Consider the following 27,925-nt stretch of genomic DNA (forward strand, 5'->3'; position numbering starts at 1 on the left):
AGAAAGAGATTTTCAGCTGAGGAGCTAATAGACAACACCATAATACATACACAGAAAGGATTCTGAAGGAGCCCTGGCCATATTTTTATACGGATTACCAGATTTAAGACATTTTATTTATTTGCTCGTGGTAATTTAGAGGTCGCAACTGTGATCACAATTAGCTTTACAAGGCCACAAGTATCCCTGGGGCTACCATCTTTCGAGTGGATGGTGCCCTGAGTCTCTGACACCGACAGGATGGGAGACACAGACACTCTGGGCGCCAAACCTTCCAGCAGGAAGGAACTGATTGCCCAGCATTCTCAGTAACCGGAAGTGAAGGGGCCTTACTGAGGATTGCAACTGTAACCCCTGGCCTACGCTTTCACTTTGAATCCCTTGTCAGTCTTTTGTTGAAGTTATTTTTAGCTCTACACTTACCAGGTCTTTTGTCTTCCAATGATGTGTGATATCACAAGACCTCTGCTAGGGGCAGAGGTCAGAGGTCTTGTGATATCACTTCCTGTGCTGTATCATGCAGCTGCCACTAAACTCGGTCTGGGAAATGACGCACATTCTGCCATTTCCAGAATGAAAAAAACACTGCCCTTATGCACATCCCTTGTTCTATAGCCTTTTGATTGTTTGGGGCAATTTATTTCCGTGACTTTTGTTGCTAGGGTGTTTATTTACTTTCTGGCATTAAACAGGGAGTATACGAGCACGTGTACCTCGGGTTTTCTTCCACCACACTCCGACTAAAGAATTCATTTTGGTGGAAATGGGTGATGGTGTAAGAAAGGCGCGAGGATCAGCCTTGGAAGGATGACCGGTTGAGTCGGGTGTAAAAGAGGCCCCATTGCTGATCGAGCCATCCTGGTAAGGGCAAACCTGCCTATTATAAAGTGTACGCACCTGGGGTGTAGAAACTCTGCCCTAGTCTGGGAGGAGGTGTGATGGAGAGCAGGGGCGGCTCTAGGCTCATGGCGGCCCTGGGCAGGGAGCGTAGGTAGGGAGCCCCGGAAGAGCGGCTACGGGCGGGGCGGAGCGCGGCGGCCAGTGAAGAGGGTGGGGGTCAGGGTGTTTGGAAGTGGAACAGAGCCAGAGGCCGCCAAATACCTGCCAGGGGCCGCTATGCAAATATTTATCCATCCTCAGAGGATTATTATATTATGGATATATATTGGCGTGGTGGCCCCTGGGGTTTGGTGGCCCTGTGCAGGTGCACAGCTTGCACATGCCTAAGGCCGCCCCTGTGGAGAGAACACAGACCACAAGAGGAAAGAACGTGAGGGGACAGAGATCTCTGACAAGGTAGGCCTGGGATGAGCTAGTCACCTGGAGGGATGAGAGAAAGGAGTAATGCTACTGTGAATGGGGTATGGTTTGTCAAATAGGAGTTTACGGGTGTCTCCCCGTGCCATTAACCAGGAGACACCTTTTATCCTTCCAATAGTGATAAAAGGAGTACCTTTGAGCTGAGTAACGATCATCTCCTATTTACCACAAGATGCCCCAAATGCATAACACGTCCTATTTTATGTGAAATATTACTAAGATCACACACAGATGGTGCTCACAGAATTATGTCCTTGTCAGTCAAACATTCCTGCAGGTTTTCTGCTGTACTGGGAAGCTAGTTGTTATGGTGAGTAAAAAAACACGTGTTCCTGATCTATGCAGTGATCTTCAGGCCACGAGTTCAACTCTGGCAGGGCCGACTCAGCTCTCCATCCTACCGAGGTTGATAAATAAATTCTTTTAGACTGGTAAATTGTAACACGTTTTATTTACATCGCTTAGGAATACAAAAAAGTGTACTTTGAAGCGCTGCATTATAAAAAAAAAAGTTAAGATGTGAAAATTGGGGCACCTGCCCATTAAGGTGCCAATTAAAGGTTTATTCTGGCGGGCAGATAGAACTAAAACTGGGCAACAGAGTGCCTTGAAGAATGTGTTAAGCCAGACAAGCTCCCGACCTAACTAACCATGAAAAGCTTGCTTCAATTTGCATAGTTGCATATTTCGCAAAAAATATGAAGTATTTCTGTTTCAACAAGAGGCAAAGCTCAGATATGAAAACAAATCAACCTTTGAAAAGTAGCTGCCGTAGGAAGAAAAACGACCAACTAAATACAAAACACAAACGTGGCCACAAGTTTAGAAAAAAAGACAAAACTTTTGCTTCCCTAGAAATGATGATTAATCGTGTAATTTATCTCTGGGCCTCCTTATAGAAAATCAACATCTGCATTTTAATGAATGTGTTTTCAACGACAGGCAGAACTCGAGGTCGGAAGGCGCGAGCCTGACAACTTCATAAAGATTTTTATGCTTTTTAAGCACATTAAGAGCTTCTCTCTGCAGCGGCGTGAAATCCGTAATATACCGCATTTCCACGTGCATCAATATGCATTAGATAAGATTGGAGACAAACAAATTCCGCCTTTATGCCCGTGACCTGCTGGTCACTCCAGACGCTTATTAATTGTTTAAATTAAATGATCAGTGAGGTGCTGAGGTAGAAATTGGCAGCATGAAGGATGTTTCTAATTATATCGGGTTCCCAGCTTTCCGCGGATTCACTTCACGCCGTGCATTTTCAATCCGGCTCCTCTTACGTGATGGAGTTCTGAAAACATTGATGCAGTCGGGAGGTGCACGCGCTGGTCCCCGGCCCTGATTTAAAGGGGCCTCGCCCCATTCGGCGAGCTGATTGCGTCAATAATAATTTCCAACAATAGGCGTTCTAGAATGTTGCTCTGCTTCATGGAGTCGCATTGGGATCGTTTTAAGACCTACATTGACATCATTCATCGGAAGAGCACACCATTTCACCCCCTTAGTTTATTCTCTGAATTCTGCTAGCCATGGGATGACCAGATTTTGGAAAAGCAAAAACTAGGACAAATCAGACATAAAAGTAGGACTAAAGCCTTCATGTTTACCTCTATATCTGGTGTGTCCTGCTTTTTTGCGTAGCCTTATAAATATGTGCAAATATATACACACACACACAAAGCTTGTAAGTGTGTGTGTGTGTGTGTATATGGGGAGCCAGCCGAAAAGAGTTATGTGCAGTAATGCCGAAAATAAATGAATGTTGACAATTAGCCATGCTGTGGAGTGTCCCCAGGAATATTAAGACAGACCTGCCGTGTATATATATATACACACATACACATTTACATGGCTACATTTACTTAAGGGCGGAGGGGCACTGCCCCCCCCCCCCCAACCTTTTCCCCAACATGAAGAGAGCACAGGTCAGCCTGACAAAACTCTTTTTGTTCAGGTTAGGCAGCGATGTACTATACATGCACAGAGCTGAACTTTGCTGGGCTGAAAATGTCACTGCCCGGTGGGCGTGACCTCCTCAGCTTGGCTAAGCGCCTCGAAGACCTACCCTCATGAAGAAGGTAACTGAGCTAACTATATCTAACGCCCCTGCAATGCACTGCTTATAACCTCACATATTGCATCACTCAATAAAAATTTGATAGAGAATTTGCCATCATGTCCACGTGGAAACACTGTGCGTTGCCCTTCAAAAAACCTTCTATCAACTGATGGACTCCTGGATACAAAATCTCTTCAGCCCTCTGGGGACCAATACTTGGGGGCCCATTAGGATGTCGGGTGGATTGCCTCCTCCAGGGTAGCGGTGGCCACCGCCACCCTGGCGGAGGAAATCCGCCCGACATCGTCAGCCCAATTCCCCCCCGTCATATTAGTATGGCGGGAGGGACCGCCGCGGTGACAAACACCGCCCGCATGTTTTCCGCCCCGGTCGCCTTGCGGCCGGGGCGGAAAACCAGTAACATGGAGGCGGTGTCTGTTAGATACCGCCCGCCATATTACAATGGGCTGTGGACAATGCCTTTCCGTGGCGGCAAGCCACGGACTCCCAGGGGGCCCCCCCCGCATTTCAAAGTGCAACATGGCAGGCACCGTGCGGTGCCTGTCATGTTGCCCTATGAAAAGCACAACGTGCACTTTTACCATTGCGGCGGGCGGAGAATTCTGCTCCGCCCGCTGCAATGGTAAACATGCAGGATGCGCCCGCCTGCAGGCGTGCGCATCCTAATGCCTATGTCAGGACCCCCGCACTGTTAGCGGGCGGTCCACTTCTCCGTTAGGGTGGCGGGCAGCCAAAGCCCGCCCGCCATCCTAATGGACCCCTTGGTTTTCAATGATGTGAAAACTGCAGGCTCGGAGAAAGGCTTTCTCCTAATCTCCAGTGCCTGCTTGAGGATCAAGGTTTCTATGACCATGGCTGGTTATGGTGGGGACGCTGTTGCAACAAACAAGTTGTAGAAACCCTCATTCTCTAGCAGAGGCACCAGTGTCACAAGCACCTTCAGCGCCTTGACTTTGAGTTCCTGGAGTATTAAATGGAAGGAAGAGTCCCACAAAAGTAGCCAAGGTTTCATTGAGAAAACCTGGGTCTAACACCGGACCCAGTAGGAGTGGGTAGTTCATTGCTGATGCGCAATTCGCAGAACCTCAGTCTCACATATGAGCAATGCCTTATGCGTGACCTACCGGGTACAGACAAGACGGAAGTACTGACCTTTGGCAACAGCAGCAACACACAGAACAACTCCTGGTGGCCATCAGATCTAGGACTCGCACCCACTTCCTCCAACCACGCCAGAAACCTCAGAATCATCTTTGACAACAAGCTCACCATGAAATCACATATCAACATTGTCTGCTCCACCTGCTTCCTCACTCAGTGCATGCTACGTAAGATCTTCACGTGGCTACCCCAACAGACAAAACAAACACTGACACAAGCCCTCATCGCCAGCCGACTGGACTACGGCAATGCCCTCTGTGTAGGAATCGTCACAAACCTTTGACAGAGACTTCAGACCATACAGAACGCTGCAGCCAGACTCCTCTTCGGCCACTCCCGATGAACCCACATCACAACCCACCTAAGGAAACTCCACTGGCTCCCCACACAGAAGAGATGCCAATTCAAACTGACCCACACACACTAGACTCTACCCAACTAAGGACCCGCCTACATTAACCACCGGCTGAACTTCCACGAACCATCGAGAAGACTACGCTCCACCTCCCTTTCACTTTTCCATACTCCCTGTATCTACCAAAGCAGAAGTGGAGGACACTCCTTCTCCCGCATCACAGCAAAGACTTGGAACAGCCTCCTCATGCACATCCGGACCATCACCTCACTTCTGGAATTCCGACACTGCCCTCAAGACCTGGCTGTTCGAATAAGCTTCCGGGGACTGTAAGCCCCTGGATACCCTATCGGGTGACAAGCCGCGTTTTATAAACCCTGATTGATTGAATCCTGATTGATGGTACAATGCATATAGGTTAAAGTCAGAATGCTTCTGGTAAAAGTTACCCGGTTTGTAAAAAGAAGATGAAGGTAACAAAAACTGAAAAGAATAGACCTAAAAATGGTCACCAGAACAGGGGCTGTGAAATGCAATTAAGTTTACTGAGCTCTAGTGAAGCAGGTTCCATATTCAAACATTGGGCAAAATAAGTGAGAAATGGTGAGAGCGCACACGCAATCAAACAGATGGAGTATGGCCTAAGGCGTGCCTCTGCATATGCAGTGCAAGCATGCAAAGCCTTGAATTTAACCATTTACTGAAGCAGTTTCCAGTCCCACTATTAGGTGAAAAGCATGTTTACAAGTTGAAAATCAAACAGAAACAAAGTAAAAGTAACTTAAAATAACAAAAACAGCAGTTTGAGCCAGCAGAGCTGCCAATGAGCATTTCCAGATATGACATGGTGGTAAAACAGAAGTTGAAAAAGCTATTGGACAGACTCTAAAGGCCACACTGATTTGATGAGAGAACATCCAATCCTAAAAATGGTATGCAATTCTGTGATTTGACAAGATATGTTGTTATTAAATCAACAACTCAGAATAGCGTTAGCACTCAAGAGTTCATGCAAAAAGAACCGCATCGTAAATGGAGAGACCCAGGCGCAAACCTGGAGAATTACCAGATATGAGGTAGTAATGCAAATCCTGAGACTGGGGACAAATCTAGAGAGTTTGCAGGCATCAAAGCCCAGCCATCTGATGCAGGTGAGTCAGGTGTGCCCTTTAACCTCTGATGTGACTCTGTGGCTATCTAGGTAGCATGTCCATTTTTTCCAGTGTCTGACTGTGCCAAAAAACTATGCCACATCCCCCCTTATAAAAGACCCTCTAATTGCCATTAACTCCAAACTGCTACTCTAAAGTGATCGTGGCACAAGTAATTCCCCCAGCATGCTTTGCATTCTGCAATCAAAGGAACAACAGAGCCCTTGGATTTTACAATAGAATTTGTATTGACACTTGCTTTATTACTAGTGGGCAACTGTCGTAAAACTCTGTAAATAACAGAGTTAATGGTATGCAAGTTATCAACCTGGGAAGACTGAAAACCGACTCCAATTCTGATTTTAAGACCAATAAACAACATTTTTTTGCATCTCTTTGCAGCAGAGGGTTGCTTCATGTGATCGATCCTGATCAATAAAGTTATTAAGAATACACTCTGTTTCCCAATCACGAAAAGCTTTCTGAAGTCGTGCCTCGGTTAGAAACCAAGCTTGGTAGAACCAATCAGTTCACAGAAGCCATTCCTACTCCATTTTTCCTCCCATCATCACCCGCCTTACAAGCATAACCGTCCGCCATCATGAATGGAACCCTGTCAGCCGCCATTTCTGAGAGAACGCACACGTGTGTGTGTTGGGGTCTTCTGAAACAGCGGCACCTTTTCTTAAATCATCAACCACTGTTATTCTAACCCACTTTGCCTTGCCCTGCTTTTCAGGATTCATGCCATGTACTAATGAAAAATAAACATGAAATAAATAACACTGGAAAATCAATATGGTGCCAAATAGCGGGGGGCGGGACTCAGATTACAAACGCGGGTGGTCTGTATGCGCTCAAGCAATTAACAATCACGAAATTCTTAGCAGGGGCCTGGGCAGCCTTCTCCATGTCACATCATGGAAGACAATTTGAATGCAGGATCAGCGGCAGCCATTTTGTAGCGAAGGATTAATACCCTTATAAATGACACTAGACAGCCAATCAATATGGGATGATAATAACAGCACGCGGCATCAAGGGCCATTAGATTCTACAGCGGGGAGCAGGGGAAAGAACCAAGATGGGCATTTAATAAAAGAAAAGAGCAGCAGAGAGGGTCATTCAGACTCTGGTGGTTAGTCACACCTGCCTTGATAGGAGAAATTAATTGCAGAAGCACAACACAAAGACAGCCTACTGAGAAGGAAAGCAAACTGCATCCACTGGAGGCCTGTTGTTGATGCATTGGCTAAGCAGAAAATTTGCTTACTGGGAAATTGGTTCCACTTGAAAAGTATTCTGGATAAATATCAGGCTTTAGTACTTTTTGGACTACGGCGTTCACACGTTGGGTGAGCGAGGTCCACGTGCCCCTTCTAACAGAACTTGCCATTGGTTACAGAGCCCCCTGGGCGGAACCACATTTGGTGTCCACTTTCCACTTTTGTTTGGCTCTAAGTCGTAGACAGGGCACAAGTCGTAAAAAAATAAGTGGGGGGACGCGGCCACCGGAAGTGACGTCACGACTGGAAGTGACGTCACGAAAGGTGCCGAGCTCCTCGTCCCAGAGAGGCCAAAGAGTGAAGTCCAGCTGTTTGGCAGGGGGGATGGCGTCCCCCCAGTAAAATAAGTGGGGGGACGCGGTCACCGGAAGTGACGTCACGACTGGAAGTGACGTCACAAAAGGTGTCAAGATCCTTGTCCCAGAGAGGCCAAAGAGTGAAGTCCAGCTGTTTGGCAGGGGGGATGGCGTCCCCCGGTAAAATAAGTGGGGGGACGCCGTCGACCCGCGTGGTACCCCGACTCGAGCCCTGGTCGTAGAGAAACTGCTGCAGGGAGCTCCAGAGCCCTTCTGGAGTGTGGCGCCCTGGGCGTGGGCACCGCTGGCACATGCTAAAGGGTGGCCATTGCTCCTACCATTCACGCCCACTTTCTTACTCTTTGGTTGCCAGGTCCTCACTTGCATCTCAAAGGAACCAATCATAAACCTTAACCCTTTTCGAATGAAGCCCGAGCTGAAAGTAAGTATGGTTGATCCGTTTTATTAGCAGAAAAGACAGAGCTCACCTCCCTGCAAAGTGTACTCGATCACTGCCCTGCTGAAGGTGCCCAGGCCAGCTCCGTTATACGCCGCCACCTGGATCTCATACTGCGTCCAGATGATCAGGTCCTTGACGAGGCAGTAATTAATCTCCGGGCTGGAGATGTTTTTATACTGGTACTCCCCGGGGAGGCCAGCCAGGCGATATCTGTAGAGGGAGAGGAAGAGGACACGGCAGTCAATTACATGGCAGCGGTTACGCGCCCTGCACCAATCAGCCACACAGCACCGGCCGCCAACAGGCGGCAGCCACACTTTTACAGCGCGCTCATAAAACCCTCAAAAGGATAGGAGCGGAGGCGCAGCCACCAAGAGCTCACATCCTGATAATGCACCCAGCTCGAATGATGCAGAATTTATAATCCGAGGTCGAGGACATTACACGCTTCGGGTCAAACAAAACTGCAATTTTATCCTGCTATGTGACTGCTGAAAAATATAGCTTTTTAAACATAACTGTTTCATAAAATCTGTGATCCGGCAGGGAAAATACATAACAGACAGGGGAGGGGGGTGGGGAGAAGGGGGTTATCAAGACGCAGCTGCCAATCCAATTGACATTGTTTTTTTTTTTAATCTGTGCACCTGAAACTGGCGTAACAATAGCCCACATGGTACAGGGGGGCCCTGAGCTCCAGTGCCCCCCCCCCTTCTGGCAGAATCCGGAGGGCTGCACTGTCCTCGCCTGCAGATCATTAGAGCAGTGTGTTGGTAGGGTTGTATAGTGATGTCACCCCCTGGTGCGATTACAGCTTTGCTCTTCCCTGACTCATCTCTCTCCTCAATGAAATTGTCCATTGGAGCAGCACAACTTTGGCTCCACCCTTTTATGTTTGACCAAGCCATATATATATTTACATATGGCCTCATGTATTCATGTGACTTAATTTTTGGAAAAAGGGGACCCCTACACACTACTAGGTTTGCTGTTTTATTCCACCGCATTGCCTCCTTCAAATTTTCCACCGACCGAATATGTCGTATAGCACTCTTCTTTTTTCTTATGTGTTATGTGATTGCATGTGATATATGTAGTTGAATGTATTTTGTTAAATTAATTGTTACTAATGTTGAAAAGAAATATTTAAAAATGACAAATAATATTTACAACAAATAAGGAAAAAAATATAAATAAAATGGTTTCTGAATTTGGATATACATTTTTGTATCATTCATGAACTATATAAGGTCGCAAATAATTTGATTTTATGTACCATTAGGGCGGTACAATAATATTGGTTTGCTATATAGCCTCTTTTCCCACTTGTTCATGTGACTTAATATCATAATATCATTAATCTGATGTGGTGCACTGAACAGCTACAGTAAGTGCATTCACTGTGTAATCTCGACATTTACAAGTGTGTGTATAACTAATGTTTTCATAACAGTAACATCGAATTGCAGTCCCTTTATATATCTGCATTTGTGTGGTATGAATAATGTTGTTAATACTGAATAATCATGTGTTCATTTGAATAGTACTTTGCATCTATATCTTACTGTATACATAGCTATAAAAATGCATTGAAACATGTATTGAGATGCTTGCCACGTCATGCGGAACAAAGACACTAGGCATTTAGATGTCTTAATGTTTAAACATTTAACTTGAATGTTTGCTTTCTGTGCAATGTTTTTTCTCTCCTCCGCAGGTACAGTTGTGTGATCTTATGAATAGAAAAAATCACATTGTACAACAGAGATGGTGACGTTCCAAAAGAGTATCTTGCAGGTACAGTTGTGTGATCTTATGAATAGAAAAAAGCACATTGTACAACAGAGACGGTGAGGTTCGAAAAGAGTATCTTTTGGCAAGAACGAGAAGTCTTAATGAACAAAGGGAGAACTACTGTTTGTACGGAATTGGAGACGAGAGGAATCCAAGGACCTTTCAGATGTGCAGACCAAAGGAAAGGAGTTTCAAGAGTAGTCGCCAAGTTTTAGTTTGTGAAGGTGGAAAATAATGAGGCTCATGATCTGAGGTTCTTGAAGGCTCTTTGGGGGGTTTAATTGGAGATCAATCCAGCTAGGTTAAGATTCGCTTCAGACTTTGAGAGGTAGAGACCTCTTTGCGACATCTCTTTTGTGTAGCTTCATGCTATACAATATTCCTTTCCTTTGAAGAACTTCTACAGAGGTTCTGCTATGCTGACACATTCTCTTTCAATGGATCAAATTAGGGTTTCCTCATCCATTATTATTTCGAGTAGATTTAGATTTTCCTCATGCATAACAGGCAAGAGGACCACAAATCATTTAAAGATCATCACATTCTTTCCCTATCATTTTACATTGCTATCACAGAATTTCATGTATGCATCATGTTAATGAGACTACATGTCAGATGATTTGGTCTACCAGTAGTTATTCTGCACTTTTACAATAAATTCCTGAGACTTGTGTATATCAGTCTGGCTTTGAATTCGTAATAAATCCAACATTAATCCCATCTTCTGACTCAGAGTGTTACTGTGTGGCCAAATTGGTTACACTGTAATTGTTGAATTGTAGTTGATCCTAACACCTTCTATTCCTCAGGCACCTAGAAAATGCCATTGTAGGGAGCAAGAAAGAAAGAGGCAAAATACTATGTTTTAGCACTATCATGCTTATGATGTGCTCTTTGGCAATTTGGTTTGAAAGCATGTAGGGGGGTGGTGGAGGATAGGAGTGACCATTACAATTTCATGAGGGACTTAAAATGTGGTTCAAGGGGGGTAAGTTACGGGAACAGAGATTGATGTAGTTGTGGAAAGCAATGGAAATGAGACAGAAGATGCTGTTGTAGATGCAAAGATGCAAGTAGAGTGGCATGCAACGAGGATATGTCAACAGAGCATGGAGACTTAGGGCCCGATGTAGGTAAACGCGATTTTCCGATTTTAAAATACCGAGGCGGGCCGAATCGGTATTCTGAAATCGGAAAACGAGATGTAGGAAAAAAAAACCGAATGAATACCGATTCGGTCGGCATCGGTAATGAGATTCGGTACGTTCCGATTCTGCTCGGTCCGAATCGGAAAGTACCGAATCGGCCAACAACGACTCGGAAATCACCGAATCGGCTACCACCGAATCGGATATTCCCGAATCGGCGAATAACGATTCGGTAATAGCCGATTCGGTAAAATCCGATTCGTCAATCATAGATTCGTAGCCATGAAAACAGACCCATGGCGAAAAAGCCCATAGGAATGCATTGAATGAACCGATTCGGCTTTTACCGATTCGGATAATACCGAATCGGATTTTACCGATTCGGATAATACCGATTCGGTAAAAGCCGAATCGGCAATAGGCGATTCAGCCAATGAGGTGGCTCCCCCTCCCCCACCCAAACAGGGAGTGGCAACCCTGGCAGGTGCAGCTAATTAAGAAGTTTCTGGAAAGCCTGCCTGAGCCCAACACACACAGTTAGCAGCAGTTGGAGAAGGAGGTTGCAAACTGAACAGGAGAAAATGGCAGATCAGTCTGGAAGCCAGAAGTCCTCCCAGAAGAGGAAGCCCAAGTTCACCACCACCGAACTTCAGGTGCTGGTTGAGGAGGTGGTGAGGTGCACCGCCAGCTGTTTGGCAAGCTGTCCCTCAACGTGCCAGACAGCACCAAGAGGAGAATCTGGGCCGACATCGCCCAGAAGGTGAATGCTGTGGGTGTCACCCCCAGGTCCATAGAGGAACTGAAAAAAAGGTGTTACGACATCCGCAGCCTCACGAAGAGGAAGCTGGCTGACATTCAAAGGCAGGCTGGACACACTGGAGGAGGCCAGAACCCGGCGCCACCCTTCACCGATCTGGAGGAAATTGTCTCCAGCACCATCGAGAGGGAGAGTATCGTAGGAATCGGGACCCTGGACAGCTCTGCGAGAGCCACAGCTACAGGTAAGAAGCATGCGCATCATGACACACCCTACCAGACACCTCCCCATTAGACACAATGCATAGACAAACACCAGCACTGTACTGTCACCAACATACAAGAGACAAGCATCATGGTACATGTAGTCAGCAGAAGTTAGCCAAATATGTCAGTGCAGAATCACAAGACAGGAAACAGGGTGACACGGTGTAAGGAGATGCAAGGACATGTGGAATGCCATAATTGTACTGACTGTAATACATCGGCACTCAGTTTACAAATGCTTCTTTGTACCTAGGGGCCCCATCAGGCGGAACAACTGTGACAGCAGAGGGAGCAGCAACGTCCAACACTGCAGTCGCAGGGCCGAGCACCAGCCAGGCTGGCCAGGAGGAGGAGGAGGATGAGGAAGGAGACACCCCAGGGCTAGGAATGGAGGGAGTCCTGGTCATTGACTTCCAAGCAGTGCACTCCCCAGTACTGGGCAGCACACCCCCCTTGCAATTCTCACCAGAAAACTCCCCTACAAGGCAGACCATTCCGCCTACACCAGCTCCTGCCACAACCGTGGCCTTGCCACCTGTCCAACCAGTCCTGGGAGCAGGGGCTCAGGGACCGGCCAGCACCACACCCCCACCAGTGGCACCCCAGCCCACTCAGCAGGCCGGAAGCAGCAGTGCCCGACGCCGTGCCACCACCACCACTGCTGCACCAGCACGGGAGGGCAGTGTGTTCCTGGGCCTGGAGGGACAGATGGTTAAAATCCAGCGCCAACAGGCCAGATCCACCATGGCCTGCCAACGCCAGCTCCTGCAGCACAACATGCAGATGGGGGAGTTGGTGAAGGGTTTCCAGGCTGTTGTGGACAGCAACAAGGAGGTGGCAGCAGGGTTAGGCAGGCTGACCACTGCCATCACCCACTCATCTGCCAGACAGGAGGAGCATGAGGTTGCGCGCAGGAGGGATGCCCGGGTGCTGAACCGGGCCATGGCCCGCCTTGCAGCGGCGACCGCACAACTGTGCCATCGCAGCTCCAATCAAGAATCTGTGCTCAGTCAGCATACGGCTGAGCTGACTAGGGGGATGGCCAGGATCACCACGGCCATGGAGGCCATGATAATATCAAACACCGCCTCCAATCCTGCCCTGGACCTGGGTGATGCTGGAGACAGCAGCAGCCGCAGCAGCCCGGCCAGCGCTGCATCAGAGCCACGGAGGAGCACCAGGCGATCCGCTGATGCTGCTGGGCATTCGGAGGGGGCCGAGGGACACCCCAGTGGGTCTGGCAAGCGGGCCAAAAAATAGCCTGGCAAGGGGGGATGAGCAAACCAGAACCCTGGACTTTATTTGATTTTACAATCTCCATTTTTTGATGCACATCAGTGCTGTAACTGTGGTGCATCACTATTGAAAAAAAATTTTTCCAAGCAACATTTAGCTGTCTTTGCATCTGTACTCAGTCAGAAATAGTTCTCAGTGATCTCCTCACGTCTGTATCTGCCATCACTTGGCGTACACACCCCAGCTGGCTGTGTCAGTGGCACAGCTTCGTCGTCGTCATAGTCCTCGTAGTCAGACAACTCCACCTCAGTGCCCTTCTTGACCGCAAGGTTGTGTAACATTGCACATACAGCTATGATCTTGCAGCAGGTGATGGGGGTATACTGCCTTGCACCTCCACTCTTGTGCAGGCATCTGAATCTACTTTTCCAGATGCCAAAGGTCCGTTCAACAACATTCCTTGTGCGTATGTGGGCCCGGTTATACCTCCTTTGGCTGGGTGTGGAGGGGTTGAGGTAGGGGGTGAGTATGAATGAGCGGAGGGCATATGCACTGTCGCCTGGAAGAGAAAGGGGTCACATTAGACACATGCATACATGTATTCCACCTACCTACTATGTGTTATGGGGGTCTGATGATGTGTCTCACCTAGGAGGTATCCTTCTCCAAATTCGCCAGCCATCAGCCGTGCATATATGCCGCTCTGTTGGAATATATAGGAGTCATGGGTACTCCCTGGAAATTTTGCTACCAGGTCTGTGATGGTGCACTTGGCATTGCAGATCACCTGCACGTTGATGGTGTGTGTAGATTTCCGATTGCGGTATATGTATTCGGTGTCCGCTGGTGGGCAAATCGGAATGTGTGTGCCATCTATGCAACCGATGATTTGGGGAAATTGTGCCATCTGGTAGAAGTCAGCTTTAGTTTGTAGCAGTTCTGCATGGGTTGCAGGGAAAGAGATGTATTGGTCCATCCTGTCTATCATGGCGTCAAGGAATATGTGGAAGAACCTTGACAGGCTGCTCTGGCTCACCCCTCCTGCTGCTGCTACTCCACTTTGATAGCTGCCAGACGCTACCAGGTGTAGGCTGCATAGCACCTGGACGTGCGCAGGGATGGCGTGTGCCCTTGGGGTGTGGTGATCCAAGTATGGCTTAAGGTCCCTGATGAGCTCAAGTATGGTGTCAGAGTCCAGCCTGTATCTCTGTAGGATCTCAGCCTCAGTGAGCATGAACAGGGTTATCCTCTGTCTGTAGACCTGTTCATTTCTTAGCCATTCCCTCTGTCCTTCCTGCTGTAGCCGTAGCCGCCTCGCAATGACATAGAAAGCTGCCATCCTGCAAGTTGCAATGCATTTTGGGACTGTTTATATGGGTTGGAGTTGGTTACCACCTGATTGCAATCCATGGTAAATACCGAGTGAATTCTACCGATTTTGAGCCGATTTCGGTGTTTCTGTGCCTCCCTACATCTCCCCAACTGTCGGAATCGGGGAATTTCCCGATCGGAGATTCATACGAATCGGCATGTTTTCCGATTCGGCTCATGTCCGAATCGGTATTTGTACCGATTCGGTACATGGACCGAATCGGTGATTTTCCGATTCGGTGTCACTAACGATTCGGTAATGGGACCGAATCGGTGATTTTCCGATTCGGTGTCACTAACGATTCGGTAATGGGACCGAATCGGTGAATTTCCGATTCGGTGTCACTAACGATTCGGTAATTGGACCGAATCGGTGATTTTCCGAATCGGTGTCACTAACGATTCGGTACATGGACCGAATCGGTATTTGCATCCGAATCGGTGTTTTTCCGATTCGTTACATATCCGATTTTCGGTATGTACGTATCGGATTCTTTCCCATTCGGTACTCATTCCGATTCGGTTTACTGTCCGATTATTTCTATTTTTGGTTCCCTACATCTGGATGGCTGTTTACCGATCGGTAAGGGCCAAAAATCGGTATTTTCGGCCGTTACCGATCGGTAACGCACTACCTACATCGGGCCCTAAGTCTTCCTAACACAGCGGGAAAGAGGAGAAACAGGAAACATAAGTACTCGTTATGCCGCCCATAGGTAGTGAACTTATAAGGCGGAAATTGTGCGATTGACTGGTGTGGGGATCTCTTTGTTTACATCTGCTATAAGGAAGGAAAAATAAAGGTGAACACAATTGTCTGTGACTAATTTCTCAGTTAAGATCCTGTTGGAATATTTTAAGACCAGAATCAAGACTTCCAAAGTCAGGAGTAAAGGTTACAACAACTCTTAAAGGTTGCAGTAGGGCGAAGCATCAATTCCAGCATTAAAGCCTCAAAGTCATTCTCCAGGTGCGTGGCGGCCAGTGCTTTCCATTAAATGTAGACCTAAATCATCACTCCCTTAATCAAAAAATACTCTGGTGTTGGCTTTACAGCCAAACTCAAGAAAGTTGAAGACATTTGGTCTCAGCATGACACATCTTCGACCTGTTCACTTTAATTTCCATTCTCCTGATAGTCAGCGACTTTCATAACTGTAAACAAGAAAGTACTTGGACTTTCTCAAAAATGTAAGGCAGGAGGATGCAAGAGAATAATGAATGAGTAGGTGCACATGGTATCCAACTCAGTGGAAAATGACGGGTTTCCATTTTATGACAGTGGGAAAGGGGGGTTCAGTAGTAAAGCGGTAAGGGCCCGATTCACAGCACTAACTTAAGACAAAATCCCAAACTTACTACTTTTGGTATTCACAGAAGTTAGGACAAACTTAAGACAAAATCCTAACTTCTGTGAATACCAAAAGTAGTAAGTTTAGGATTTTGTCTTAAGTCAGTTCTGTGAATCGGGCCCTAAGTTCTGACTGCTGCTGTGTTGCTGAGATGAAACCATGGTGCAACAAATAAAACATGTACACATCCTAGAAGCTTCCTGCTCAGCATCACTCCAAGATCCAAACCAAGCCACAAGCAATTTACCTTAGAATGTACCCATGAAGGACACCGTTGTGGTCACTCTCAGGAGGTGGCTGCCACTGCACCATGATGGACTGATTAGTGCGTCCGCTGGCCACAATATTTTTGGGCGGTGCGCTGGGGGTTTCTTCAGGCAACATCAATCTGAGCACAACAGCATCATATAAGTCACATGCATGACAGTGTCAAAATTATTATTTAAACATTCAGCCTCAAATGTACCTTTATTAAGCTTTCAGATTTAAACTGCATTCATCAAAATTCGAAATACATTTTTATTCCAACATTAAAAGTGTTCCTTAAGAGCACACTCCAGAAACCACCCACAATCAGAACACATATATGCTACAATTCCTCAGTAAATAAATCCAGTTGACTATCATAACCATTAGAGAGCCAAAATTAGAATTTCATTTGAACATAAATACACATTAAAATATATAAAGGATTTAGTTCAATATTTTGGCAACAAATAAGGATGGCCTTAAAAAATATGTTTATGGCACATCTGCATGTAAATCTAGCCGCAATCATATTAAAAGAGGGATGCATTGGTTTTCTCACTCTTTCCCTTAAAAGCATTCATCCATTCTTGTGTTCTTCACTAGATGCTAGAGAAAGCTAGTGTAGGAAATAGCCCTTTTTGTGAGGTCAGCCTCCACTTTCTGCTCCAGTGCTGAAGGTTAGGACTCTGACAGGGCACTGGAATATGCTGCCCAGACCCCAGTGCTATCTACCTAAAACTGTTATGTGCAAGTTGGCATTCCCAATTGACAAGGACATTAACCTCCTTTTAAGTCCCTAGTATGTGGTACAAGGGGTACCCAGGGCATAGGTGGTAAAGGGGTCCCCAGGGCCTGCTGAAACTGTTTATCCCACACTGAATGACCCAAGTAAACTACTGGCAGCAGGCTTGCAGTGCAGACTGCAGGAGCAGTGCAAACTGTTTGTACTCGACTCTGCCCTCACCATGTGTGATTAGAATCAATACACTGCCTTTACTGTATATCATTTACCCCTAAGGAAGGCTTCCTAAAGCCCAGGAGGCAAGATGCAGTATACTAGAGGTGTGTACATGCAAGTGCAAGCTTATATGTTCCTATAGTGTCCTTCACTTTAAAAGACACTAAGGGCCAGATGTAGGTTGCCCAATACGGGTCGGTAACAACTGAAATTACCGAATTTCGCCGTTACTGACCGGTATTTGGCATCGAATCGGTAACTTAAGGAATCGGTAAATTACCGAATTCTTAACATACCGATTCGGTAAATTACTTAATCCTTAATGTAGGAAGCACTCAAGTGAGTGCTTTTCACATTTAAGGATTCGTTATTTACCACCAACTACAAGTTGGTGGTAAATAATGAAAACCGTTAAAAAAGCAATTTTGTGCTTTTTTAACAGTGCCATGTGGCAGACATACATGCCTTTAGGGCATGTATGTGTGCCACATGTGCACCCATACACTATTCAGGGGTGCAACAGGGTGTCAATGTGACACCCTGCCACCCTTGTAAGTCTACCCCTATTACAGATTCGGTATTTACCGAATCGGTAATTCTCATTCATTCCTATGGGCCTCCAGGCCCATAGGCATGAATGGGGAATACCGAATCGGTAAATACCGAATCGGTATTTACCGAATTTTACCGATTCGGTAAAATTTACTGAATCATTAGCTACATACCATTTACCGATTTAAAAATACTGAATCAGTAACATTCGGTATTTTAGAATCGGTAAATGATATTTACCTACATCTGGTCCTATATGTGATAGAAGGTCCATAGGATAACATCGGCTGGCATCCGGGCAACCCCGAGGTTGGCAGCTCCATTATAGTACAGCTTGTCAATGTTGTATTTGGTATCAAACAAAGTGCCTTCTCACCACTGACACAAATCTTGTGTCAAGGGTGATGTGGTATGCACCAAGGTGGCTACCTTAGAGGCTGCCCACCTGGTTGCCTCAGCTTCTCTGTGCTCTGGCTCACATTCCGCGCTTACTGCTGCCAAGAAAGGATTCTGACCTCCTGCCAGGCAGTGTGACCACTCACAATAGTCAGAAACAAAGAACTGGGCAGGTTGAGGCCATACCACCTCCCGCCCAGGAAGGGTAGTGAAGTGGCACATCGAGGCAGTGAGCTTCAAAGGCTGCACCACCTCTGATATGCATCAGGACTGACTCCCAGATGAGGAAACGGCCCTCCCCCTGCCACAGGCACATGTGCAACCGGGCAAGTAGGAAATCAGGTATGCAAGAAGGTATACACCCCAGAGGGCTAGTCATACCTCCAGGATGGGCAGCCAGGTCTACACTGTAAGAAGGGTCTGCCATTATTAGAAGTGGCAAAATAGAGGGTACTGGTTATAAAAGGTGACACACAGCCCATGTGGTCATCTCAGGGGCGGACTTGCTGCAGGGACTAGCAGCCTGTTGGCTAATTGCTCCCACACCCTCTAACGCGCCCAAATCTAGAGTTAAGGGACCCCTCTGACACCAGAACCTCAGTTCTAAGCAACCTGCATTGAAGAGGACAAAAGAAGAGACTTGTGTCTGCAAGAAAAGGACTTACACAAAGCAAAAAGGGGATACTCTGCACCTGTGGCAATGCTTCTAGAACTGCCTGATCAAGTCTCCTCCTAGGCAAACTCTTAGTTTCCCCACACAGAGGGACCCTTGTGGAAGCCTGAAGCACCCTCAAACTCGCCTGGACTAGTGGCGCTAGTCCCTTGCAAAATGCAGGCAAAACAACTCTCTGGATCCAAAGAATCGCTGGGCATTGGGTCATCTGTGGTATCGCTCAATTCCCATTGGTCTAGTGCATTGTGGGAAATGTAGTCCTGCATTCCACAAAGTTACAGGCAGCTACTGCGTTTCGCAGGACCACCGGACGTCAAAGTACCTTTTTCTCAGGATTATGGCTACCAAGGCTTGTTGGTAGCCAGTCCGGTCAACCGACCCCTTCACTTAATGCTGCATAGAACTCCATTCTACCTTCAACCAACGTCAGCAATCACTCCCTTGTCGCGTTTTTGCACCTTATTCCGTGCAGTACTGTGTAAGCGGTAAAATCAGCGCTCCTGCAGCTCCCGTTCAGCACCAGGGACAGCCAGGACAACTTTGCACCCAGGCTCCACGGGCCAGGTAAAATTGAACTGCTTGTTGTGGCCTAGTACTGGGACCCGCATCACCTTTACCCTGCAAGGGTACAATGCAACTCGACTGTAAGTGACTGATTGTCACCAGTGGTTTTTCCATTTTTTTTTTTTTTTAACATCATTTTTATTGCATCACCAATATAATTGTACAGACAATATAATCAAAAGTATAATTTCTCCGTAAACAAGTAATGGTAATGTTCATTGTGCTCTTGTCCAGGAGGTCTGCCTCCTCCTTAGGCACGGTTTGGCTTCTGTCCATTAATAGTTCTCGTAATACCTTACATTGTCCGACACTAGTAGAGCCAAAGTATTTCTGGGTTGCTTTTCGTGATTTTCGCCCCTCCCCCACCCCATAATTTCGTTCCCCAACAGCCCGCCAATTCCAGCTTCCTTCCCTCCCCCCCCGTGGTCGCGCCGCGCTATATCATTGTTGGAAGAACGTCTGTTGTGGTGTAGGAAGTACATACATTCACTAAGGTGTGTTCCCCGGTATGGTGACAGGGTCTGCCATATCCAACTCCTCCTCGCCCACCTGCTCCTCATCATCTACGTCACGGAGCGCCTGCACCATCATTTCCCACGCAGTCGCCCTCTCCAGAGCCTTCTCATCATTCGTTCTCCAGGCCATCTGGTATCTCAAGGTGCTCTCACATGCCGCCCACCGCAGGCATTCCCCATACCATCTTTTATACGTGGGCCCCACTCTCGATTTCCAATTTCTCGTTATCTCCCGCTTAGCTAGAATGAGCCCCAAGTCTATAAATTTGCTGGTAGTCTTGTTTCTAGGCGTGTGTGGGAACCAATGGAGGACGCCCACCGCTTTCGTGTACTGGATGTCCCTATCTGTTGCACTGTTGAGGGCCCGCCCAACTTCCTGCCAGTAGTCTCCCAGAGAGGGGCAATCCCATAACATGTGACCCAGGTCCGCCCCAACCGTATTGCATCTGGGGCAAGCAGCGTGTTCTATCCCGAAATATTGTCGTATTTTCCCCGGCGTGAGGTATGCCCTGTGAATGATGTAGAAGTGGATTAATTGAAACCTGGCGTTCCTCGAGCTCTTCCGTACCCGCCTCAACAGCTAGCCCCAGGTCGTATCAGGGATCTCTAATTGGAGGTCCAGCTCCCATTTGGCCTTCAGAGCCGTCAGTGGCTGTAAGGCCTCCCTCTGCATCCTGGAGTACAAGCAGGTGACAGCCTTAAAGGTCCCCGCTGCCATCATCGTGTATTGACATGCCCCTGCAATCCTTCCCCCCAGTGAGCCTGCATGGCGCCCGTGACCGCTGCGTGCAACAGGTAGTCGCCCCTCGGTAGGTCGAACCGCTCCTGCAATTCCTGAAATGGCAGCAGTACCCCATCCTCATATAAATCGCCCAGCATTTGTATCCCCGCCTCCTCCCAACCCAGCAAGCGCGACCAGTCCCCTCCATGAGGGAGGGCCGTGACCATCCCCAACGGGATTTCAGGGGCATACATAAGGCGGACCCCCGCTCGCTTGCGGGCCCGGTCCCAGCAGAGTCTGAACGTCTGCTCCTCAACCGTCAGGTCTCCTACCCGGAGCTTCTGGTGGAATGTGATGTACGCCAGCACGTGTCGCGGGGTACCTTCTACTCTCGCGTCCTCAGGGCCTCTATACACTCTCGCGACCTCCTGAGTAAAAATCTGCAGCTGCGCGGCCAGATAATAACCTTCAAAATCAGGCACCGCCAATCCTCCTTCATCCTTGGGGCGTAGCAGAGTGTCGAGCGCTATGCGCCTCCTTCCCGTGCCCCATAAGAACGCTATGACCAGAGATCTCAGGCGCCTAAAAATAGAGCTCGGGATCCACACCGGGAGCGTCCTAAAATAATACAACAGCCTGGGCAGGGCCACCATCTTAAGCAGGGAGATCCTACCAGCCAGGGATAGCGGCAGGGTAGACCAAAAGTCCATGTTCCCCCGTAGGGCGTTAATACAACGGGTGATGTTACCCTCCAGCAGGGCAGCCGGGGTGTGATAGATATAGACTCCCAGATAATGCAGAGAGCGCGGTTCCCACCGGAGTTCTTGCGCGGTGAGTGGACACGGTTCTCCTGACCTCAGGGGGAATAAGCAGGACTTAGGCCAGTTGACCCTCAGGCCCGATAGCCGGCCGAACCGCCCTAGTAACCGCCGTGCCCCCTCTAGCTCGGGGCCTGCATTAGCCAAAAACATCAGCAGATCATCTGCGTATAAAGAAATGAAATGTGGCCTGCCCCTGAATAATAATCCGGCATAGTGGCGGCCCAACCTGGCCTCCACAGCGAAGGGTTCCATCGCCAGGGCAAACAGGAGCGGAGATAGGGAACACCCCTGTCTGGTGCCACGCCGGACCGGGTATTGCCTCGAGATCAGAGTGCCCACTCGGACTCTCGCTACCGCATCAGTGTACAGGACCTTGGTCCAGTTTATGTATCCGTCCCCCAGCCCGAAGCGTCGCATCACCTCGTACAAGTACCCCCATTCAAGACTGTCGAAGGCCTTCTCTATGTCAATAGAAAGGACAAATGGAGAGACGGCACCTGGCCAGTCCTCCCCCATCAGTCTCGTAAGCCTGCGAATATTGTGGGTAGTGTTGCGCGTCAGGATAAAACCGCACTGGTCCTTATGAACAAGGCCAGTCATGTGCACCAGCAGTCTGTTGGCAAGAATTTTACTCAGGATCTTGTAGTCCGTCGTCAACATGGACAACGGACGGTACGAGGATAAAGCCGCTCCCTCTCTGCCCGGTTTTAAGAGCGGGATCATGAGGGCTTCACACATGGAGCCCGGGAGCCGACCTCTTGATTGTGCCTCATTGTAAACTTCTCGCAACCGGGGAGCAAGGTACTCCAGATATTTACTATAAAACTCGATCAGGAGTCCGTCGAGTCCCGGGGTCTTATTTCTAGCCATTTGTTTTACTGCACACCCTATCTCTCCGAGCGTAATGGGTCGACCCAGCTCCTCTGCCTCCGAATCCTCTACTCTCGGCAGTTGTAAACCGTCCAAGAACTCGCCTAGCTCATCCGTCCCCCCTGTTTCACCACTCTCATAGAGACTCTCATAATAAGTCCGAAACTTATTCAGGATCCCGGGTTGGGTATGGCAGGGCTCCTCCCCTGTCTCTTGGATCATCATGATCGGCATACCCCTCCTGACTGGGTTAGCGAGCCACGCCAACATAGACCCCGCCTTATCGCCTTCCGCGTGCGCCCTCGTCATGTACGCCTTATGGTCAAAGCTGCGCAGCCGTTCCAGTTCCACAGCCAGCCCCTCCCTGGCCCCACTAAGCCCCTCCTGCAACTCAGGGTGATTTGGGCGACCCTTCTCTATATCTCTCAACCGCGTTTCAGCCTTATCCAAATCATCCAACAAAGTCTTGCGAGCCCCAGCCGTGTGTCCAATACAGTGCCCTCGCACCACCACCTTAAACGCATCCCACTCCACCGCCCTCGTGGAGGCCGAGCCACTGTTCTCCTCAAAATAACACTCAATGCGTTCTCCAAGAGCCTCCCTGAACAACAAGTCATCCAGGGTGTCAGGTTGCAGGCGCCATGTTGGCACGCAGTTAGCAGTCACCATCCAGTTCAGGGATAGCAACAAAGGGTTGTGGTCCGATATCGTCCGGGCCAAATATTCCGCCCCTCCCACCGCAGAAAGTACGCACGACGAACACAGAAACGCGTCCAGCCTAACGTGTAGATCATGTAGGTGCGAGTGAAAGGAGTAGTCCCAAGTAGTGGGGTGCAATGCCCTCCATGCATCCGTGAGGGCCCAGCTCTCCTGCCACTCCAACCTGCGTTTGGCTACCCTATGCACTGGGGACGCGCGCAGTGGGGGATGGGACCTATCCAATACCACATCCTCGACCGAATTGAAATCCCCCCCAGGAGCACCGGCCCCGCCAAATAACCCACCAGTTTACCCGAGAGTGAGGACAAAAATGCGGGCAGATCCATATTGGGAGCGTACACACTGCAGAGAGATACCACCCTGCCTTTCAGCCTCCCCTCCACCGCCACATACCTGCCCTCAGGGTCCACCAATGTTTTAGTAACCTGGAAGGGTACCCCCGCTCGTATCCAAATCAGCGCCCCCCTTGCAAAAGCTGAGAACGTCGTATTAAACAGCTGCCCCCTCCAACGCCTCTGCAGTGCTATCCCTTCTTGCTTATTAAGATGTGTTTCTTGCAGGAACGCTATGTGAACCCCCCTACGCTTGAGGTATGCCTGAACTTTATGCCTGCGTGTCATGGACTGCAGCCCCCGCACATTCCAGGACACACATTTCAGTGCCCCGGTACTAGCCATTCCCCTTCACACAACCAGACCGAACAATAAAGATCATTGACCTCGTTCGCTCCGCGACCACGGACCAACCCACCCTCCCTCTCCAAACAGGAAGCCAAACCCCCCCAACAACAACAACACCCCGAGCAACCCCAACTGCTCTCAATTCCCACCCCCCCCAGGACAGGCCCCCCCGCAATTGGAAGTACCCCCATCCAAACCAACACTCCCAACCACCCCTCAAAGAAAGGCAGTAATGGTCGCAGTCTCCACTGCGATGACCTTAAGGGCCAGTAGGGCGCGGTGCGATGCGAGAGGGTCGTGAAAGCAAATCATCCCCGCACACTCCACCCCACAATCCCCACATCATAGCACCCTGAAACCTCAAGTAACAGTGTTCCACTGCCACGGGCCCAGCGCCCCGATGTCCAACCAGCGAGTCCACTCCGCTAGTCCAGATTAACACGCCTCAAGTATCTCCTCCGAAGTCTGTGGCGTCACGATAGGACCCCTGGCTCCACCAAATTCTGAAAGTCCCGTCTCTGAGCCCGTGCCCGGGTCCTCCGAGTCCGTGCCCTTCCCGGACTGACTTCTGGTAGTCTTGGATAAGTTTGCCACTGCCTGTAGGGCCGCTTGTCTCTCCGTCTCCGTCTGTGACACCGAAGGCCTGCCGGTCCTCCTGCGGTTCTTCCTGATCCGTTGAGATTTCCTGATCGGTTGTGTCACCTTAGCCTCCTCCTCCCTGGCCTTGGCACCATCCGTTCCCGCTTTATAAGTGTCCCACCAGGCCCAAGCGTCCGCCGAGGACGTAAAGAAGAGTGTCTGTTCATCTACCACCACTCTCAGCTTCGCTGGGAATAACAGGGAGTATTTGATGCCTTCATCACGGAGCTCCCGTTTAAGAGACAGGAAGCTCGCCCTGAGCCTCTGCGTCTCAAACGTATAGTCCGGGAACATAGTGACCCTATTGTTGTCCACTTGAAAGGGTCCTGCCTCTCTCGCCCTTTGCAATAGCCAGTCTCTGTCCCTATAATGGAGCAACTTGAACACCACTGGGCGAGGCGGGAGACCCGGGGCCGGCGGACGCACCGGAACCCTATGCGCTCGCTCAAGGGAGAAGAAGGGGGACAGTCCCTCTGGTGCCACCTCTGTCCGCAACCAATTATCGAGATAACCCACCATATCGTCTCCTTCGATTTTTTCCGGCAGGCCTACGAGGCGTACGTTGTTGTGCCTATTCCGGTTTTCCGCGTCCTCGGCCCTCCGTTCCAGCACCTTCAAACGATCCATCACATCCGCCATCTGCGACTTCACCGCTGCATGGCTCGGGGCCAATTCCTGAACCGAGATCTCCACGGTTTTCACTCTGTCCTTGAGCTTATCGTGGTCAGCTTTCAGGAGGCCCAAGCCCGTCGCCACCTGGGCTATATCCTGTTGCAAGGCGTCCTTTGTGGTGGCAATGGCTTCCAGGATACGGTCCTGCATACGCTGCAGCGCCGACTGGTCTCGATCCGCGCCTTCCGCGGCTTCCGTATCGGTCGCACCATCTCCCTTCCCTTTCGGCTTCCCCATCTGGGCTGGCACGAGCGGTGGCCTCCAAAGCTGTCTCTGTTTCCGCTCCGCACTTCGCTGGGCCTCGCCCTCAGGAAGGTCCCCCTGTAGCAGTAGTGAAAAAGGCCCGCCGCGTTCCACGCCTGGGGCACCACTCTAGTCTCCGGAGCCAAGGTCGCCTCTCGGAATCAGGGCGCCAGTCGTGCTCAGAGACCCGGGGTCATCGTCACTGGGTCGCCGCCACGGTGTCGCCGCCACTTCCAAGGGTTCGGCTCCCAACCACCGCCGGTGGCGCGCTAAGGGTCCACTCCAGCACCCCGAGAGAGGTCCGATGCAGCCGTCAACACCTCCTATCTGAGAAAGTAGCAGCCCTTAATGTGGCTTCGGGTCAGCGGCTCCGTCGTCTCCGTGCCTCATGCCACCGCCGCCATTTTAGGTCGATGACTTCACGCCTGAGTCCAGCTTTCAGATTCAGATACCGGGCTTGGAATGGACTCGAGTCGTCCGCCGTCGGCGCCGGACCCTCCGTGGCACCTTCCAGTGTCGGATTATACCGGTTTCGTCGGGGTCCGATCAGATATTCAGGATATTTTTCGGGATCGGGCGCGGAGCTCCGAGCTCACGCTGCCTACCTCCTCGGCATCCAAGCCACGCCCCCACCAGTGGTTTTTCCATTGACCACAATTTTCACTGTATTATTTTTCACTGATTTTATATTGCTTATAAAATCTACAACTCTGGTTATATGTATGCTATTCATTCATTTTGGTGTCTAATTTAAGGTACAAATACACACTATTTTTATTAATTGGTTTCGCCTCAATTACTTATCCTCCATGTTGGTACTCTAAAATGCTTAACACATGTTCCTCTAGTAAAGCCTGACTTCTCTTTGCCACACTACCAGAACTGAGCTAAGGAATTATTAGTGTGAATCCAAGGACTATCTTTGGGGTTTGTGAAAGTAATGCAGGTGCAAGTCTAATTAGCATCACCACATAATACTCCACAGCTAGCATTTAACAAATCTCAAATAGAGGCCCGAATAAGGTATACTGCCTCTTTAAATCAGTCAGCTTTCCTAAATACTTTGTGTGACAGTAGTATAGGTTGTACACTTCTCATCACCATGTACTTTTGGCAGGTGGCCATGCCTCTATAATGTAGATTTGCTGTTTCTTATCAATAAAGGCATTTGTTAGGGTTGGAGGCTAGGGTATGATATTAGTTTACATGCCCTTATTTGGATCTATCACAATTTCCTAAATGCACGCCCTGATGTATGAAAGGGTTTTACCCACTTTGAGTTTACGGGGGAATGCAGTGATACGTAAGGGCCATACTCTAGAGTGTTCAGGGCACATATAAAGGATGTGCAGGGTTTACTGCCTTATTTGTCAACTTCCACAAGCACAATACAAATTGGTCCAGAGTCCGCATATAAAATTCTGAAACATTGAAAAAAGCAATTTAGCCTTTAACTGGTGAGCAATTCCAGCCCTGCTCTCCCTTTCATCTGAGGATGCGGGGAATGAAGGTCCAAAGCTGACAGTAGCCTGATAAAGTCATCCTTCAGATGTCACTTTGAAATGAATTCTCAAGTACCTGGAATTTTACTTTAGGGCCAGTTTGAAAATACTATGAAGCTAAGAGCCATCGAAAATGTTAACGGAGTTGAAAGCTCAGATACACAATCTCAAGGTATACGTGTAGCTGAACCCGTAGCTATACAATTTGTATTTAGGTAAGCAGATCTGTGTAATAATATTGAAAGTACAAACAATGATGTTGAAAAAGCATTGAGTTAAAAACATTGACTACAGTAACATGTAAAATGCAATTTTATTTTTGGATACATAAAAAAAGACTTGAAAAAAAGAGCATTAAACCCTCCCCAAATTAATTTAATTAGTAACTATGCTTTTTAACAACACAAATGTTTGTTTTTCCTTTCTGGTCTAATATTAACCCTTATTACTGTGCGTGGGCTTAATTCTATTCCACACAAAGACACTGTGAATGCCAGCAGGTGTCATGGGTAGGGTACATTGCTTAGTAAATATGAACTTGTGTTTTTTCTTTTAAGAGATGCAAGTGATCAAGAAGTGTGTGTGCTGGTGCCTTTTCCTCAACAGGAACTAACTCCCTGTTCCTGGAAATTGTTTGATCAGTGCTTTTCATTCAATGTCTCCACTTTCTGACAGATAGTCAAAGGAATTATTACTCAGCCAAAAAAAAGGGTGCGGGCCTTTAACGGCTCGTGGAGCCCGCTAAGGAGGGTTGTAAGGCAAGAGCCTAGAGGGCAGAATGTTCTAATTTTTAAAACATAGGCCTCATCGAGCTCAAGGGGATGGAAATTCCTGTGGGCTCCTGAGGCCCATGTTCACAGCATCAGCTGTGAACAAACATTAAAATGTTGGAGCCCCAGGTTTCTACTGGCCATTAGAAGCCGGAAGCACTCCATTGTTATCAACGGAGATCCCAACATTCCAGTGTTCTAATATAGCCTTAGAGCCCGACCTAGCGGGCTCTACCGGCCATTAAAGGCCTGTTCCAGTGTTAAAGGCCCGAGCTGAAGGCGAGGGCCTTTAACAAGGGAGCTGGCCTTTAATGGCTGGTTTGGGTCCCGAAGGGTCCTAATGA

At 48.6% G+C, this 27,925-nt stretch overlaps 1 protein-coding gene across 1 annotated transcript in view; it reads right to left on the reverse strand.

Annotated features, from left to right (window-relative positions):
* Positions 1–27,925, reverse strand: part of SDK1 (sidekick cell adhesion molecule 1) — a 1,937,536-nt gene that overhangs the window by 452,590 nt on the left and 1,457,021 nt on the right. Inside the window, exons 16-17 of the mRNA XM_086940699.1 lie at positions 16,284–16,424; positions 8,141–8,322 (exon numbers count right to left, since the gene is read on the reverse strand). Coding sequence (XP_086796825.1) covers positions 8,141–8,322; positions 16,284–16,424 — 323 coding nt within the window. The remainder of the gene's footprint in view (positions 1–8,140; positions 8,323–16,283; positions 16,425–27,925) is intronic.

The sequence above is a fragment of the Lissotriton vulgaris genome, chromosome 10, assembly GCF_964263255.1.
Source record: "Lissotriton vulgaris chromosome 10, aLisVul1.2, whole genome shotgun sequence".
Classification (NCBI taxonomy): domain Eukaryota; kingdom Metazoa; phylum Chordata; class Amphibia; order Caudata; family Salamandridae; genus Lissotriton; species Lissotriton vulgaris.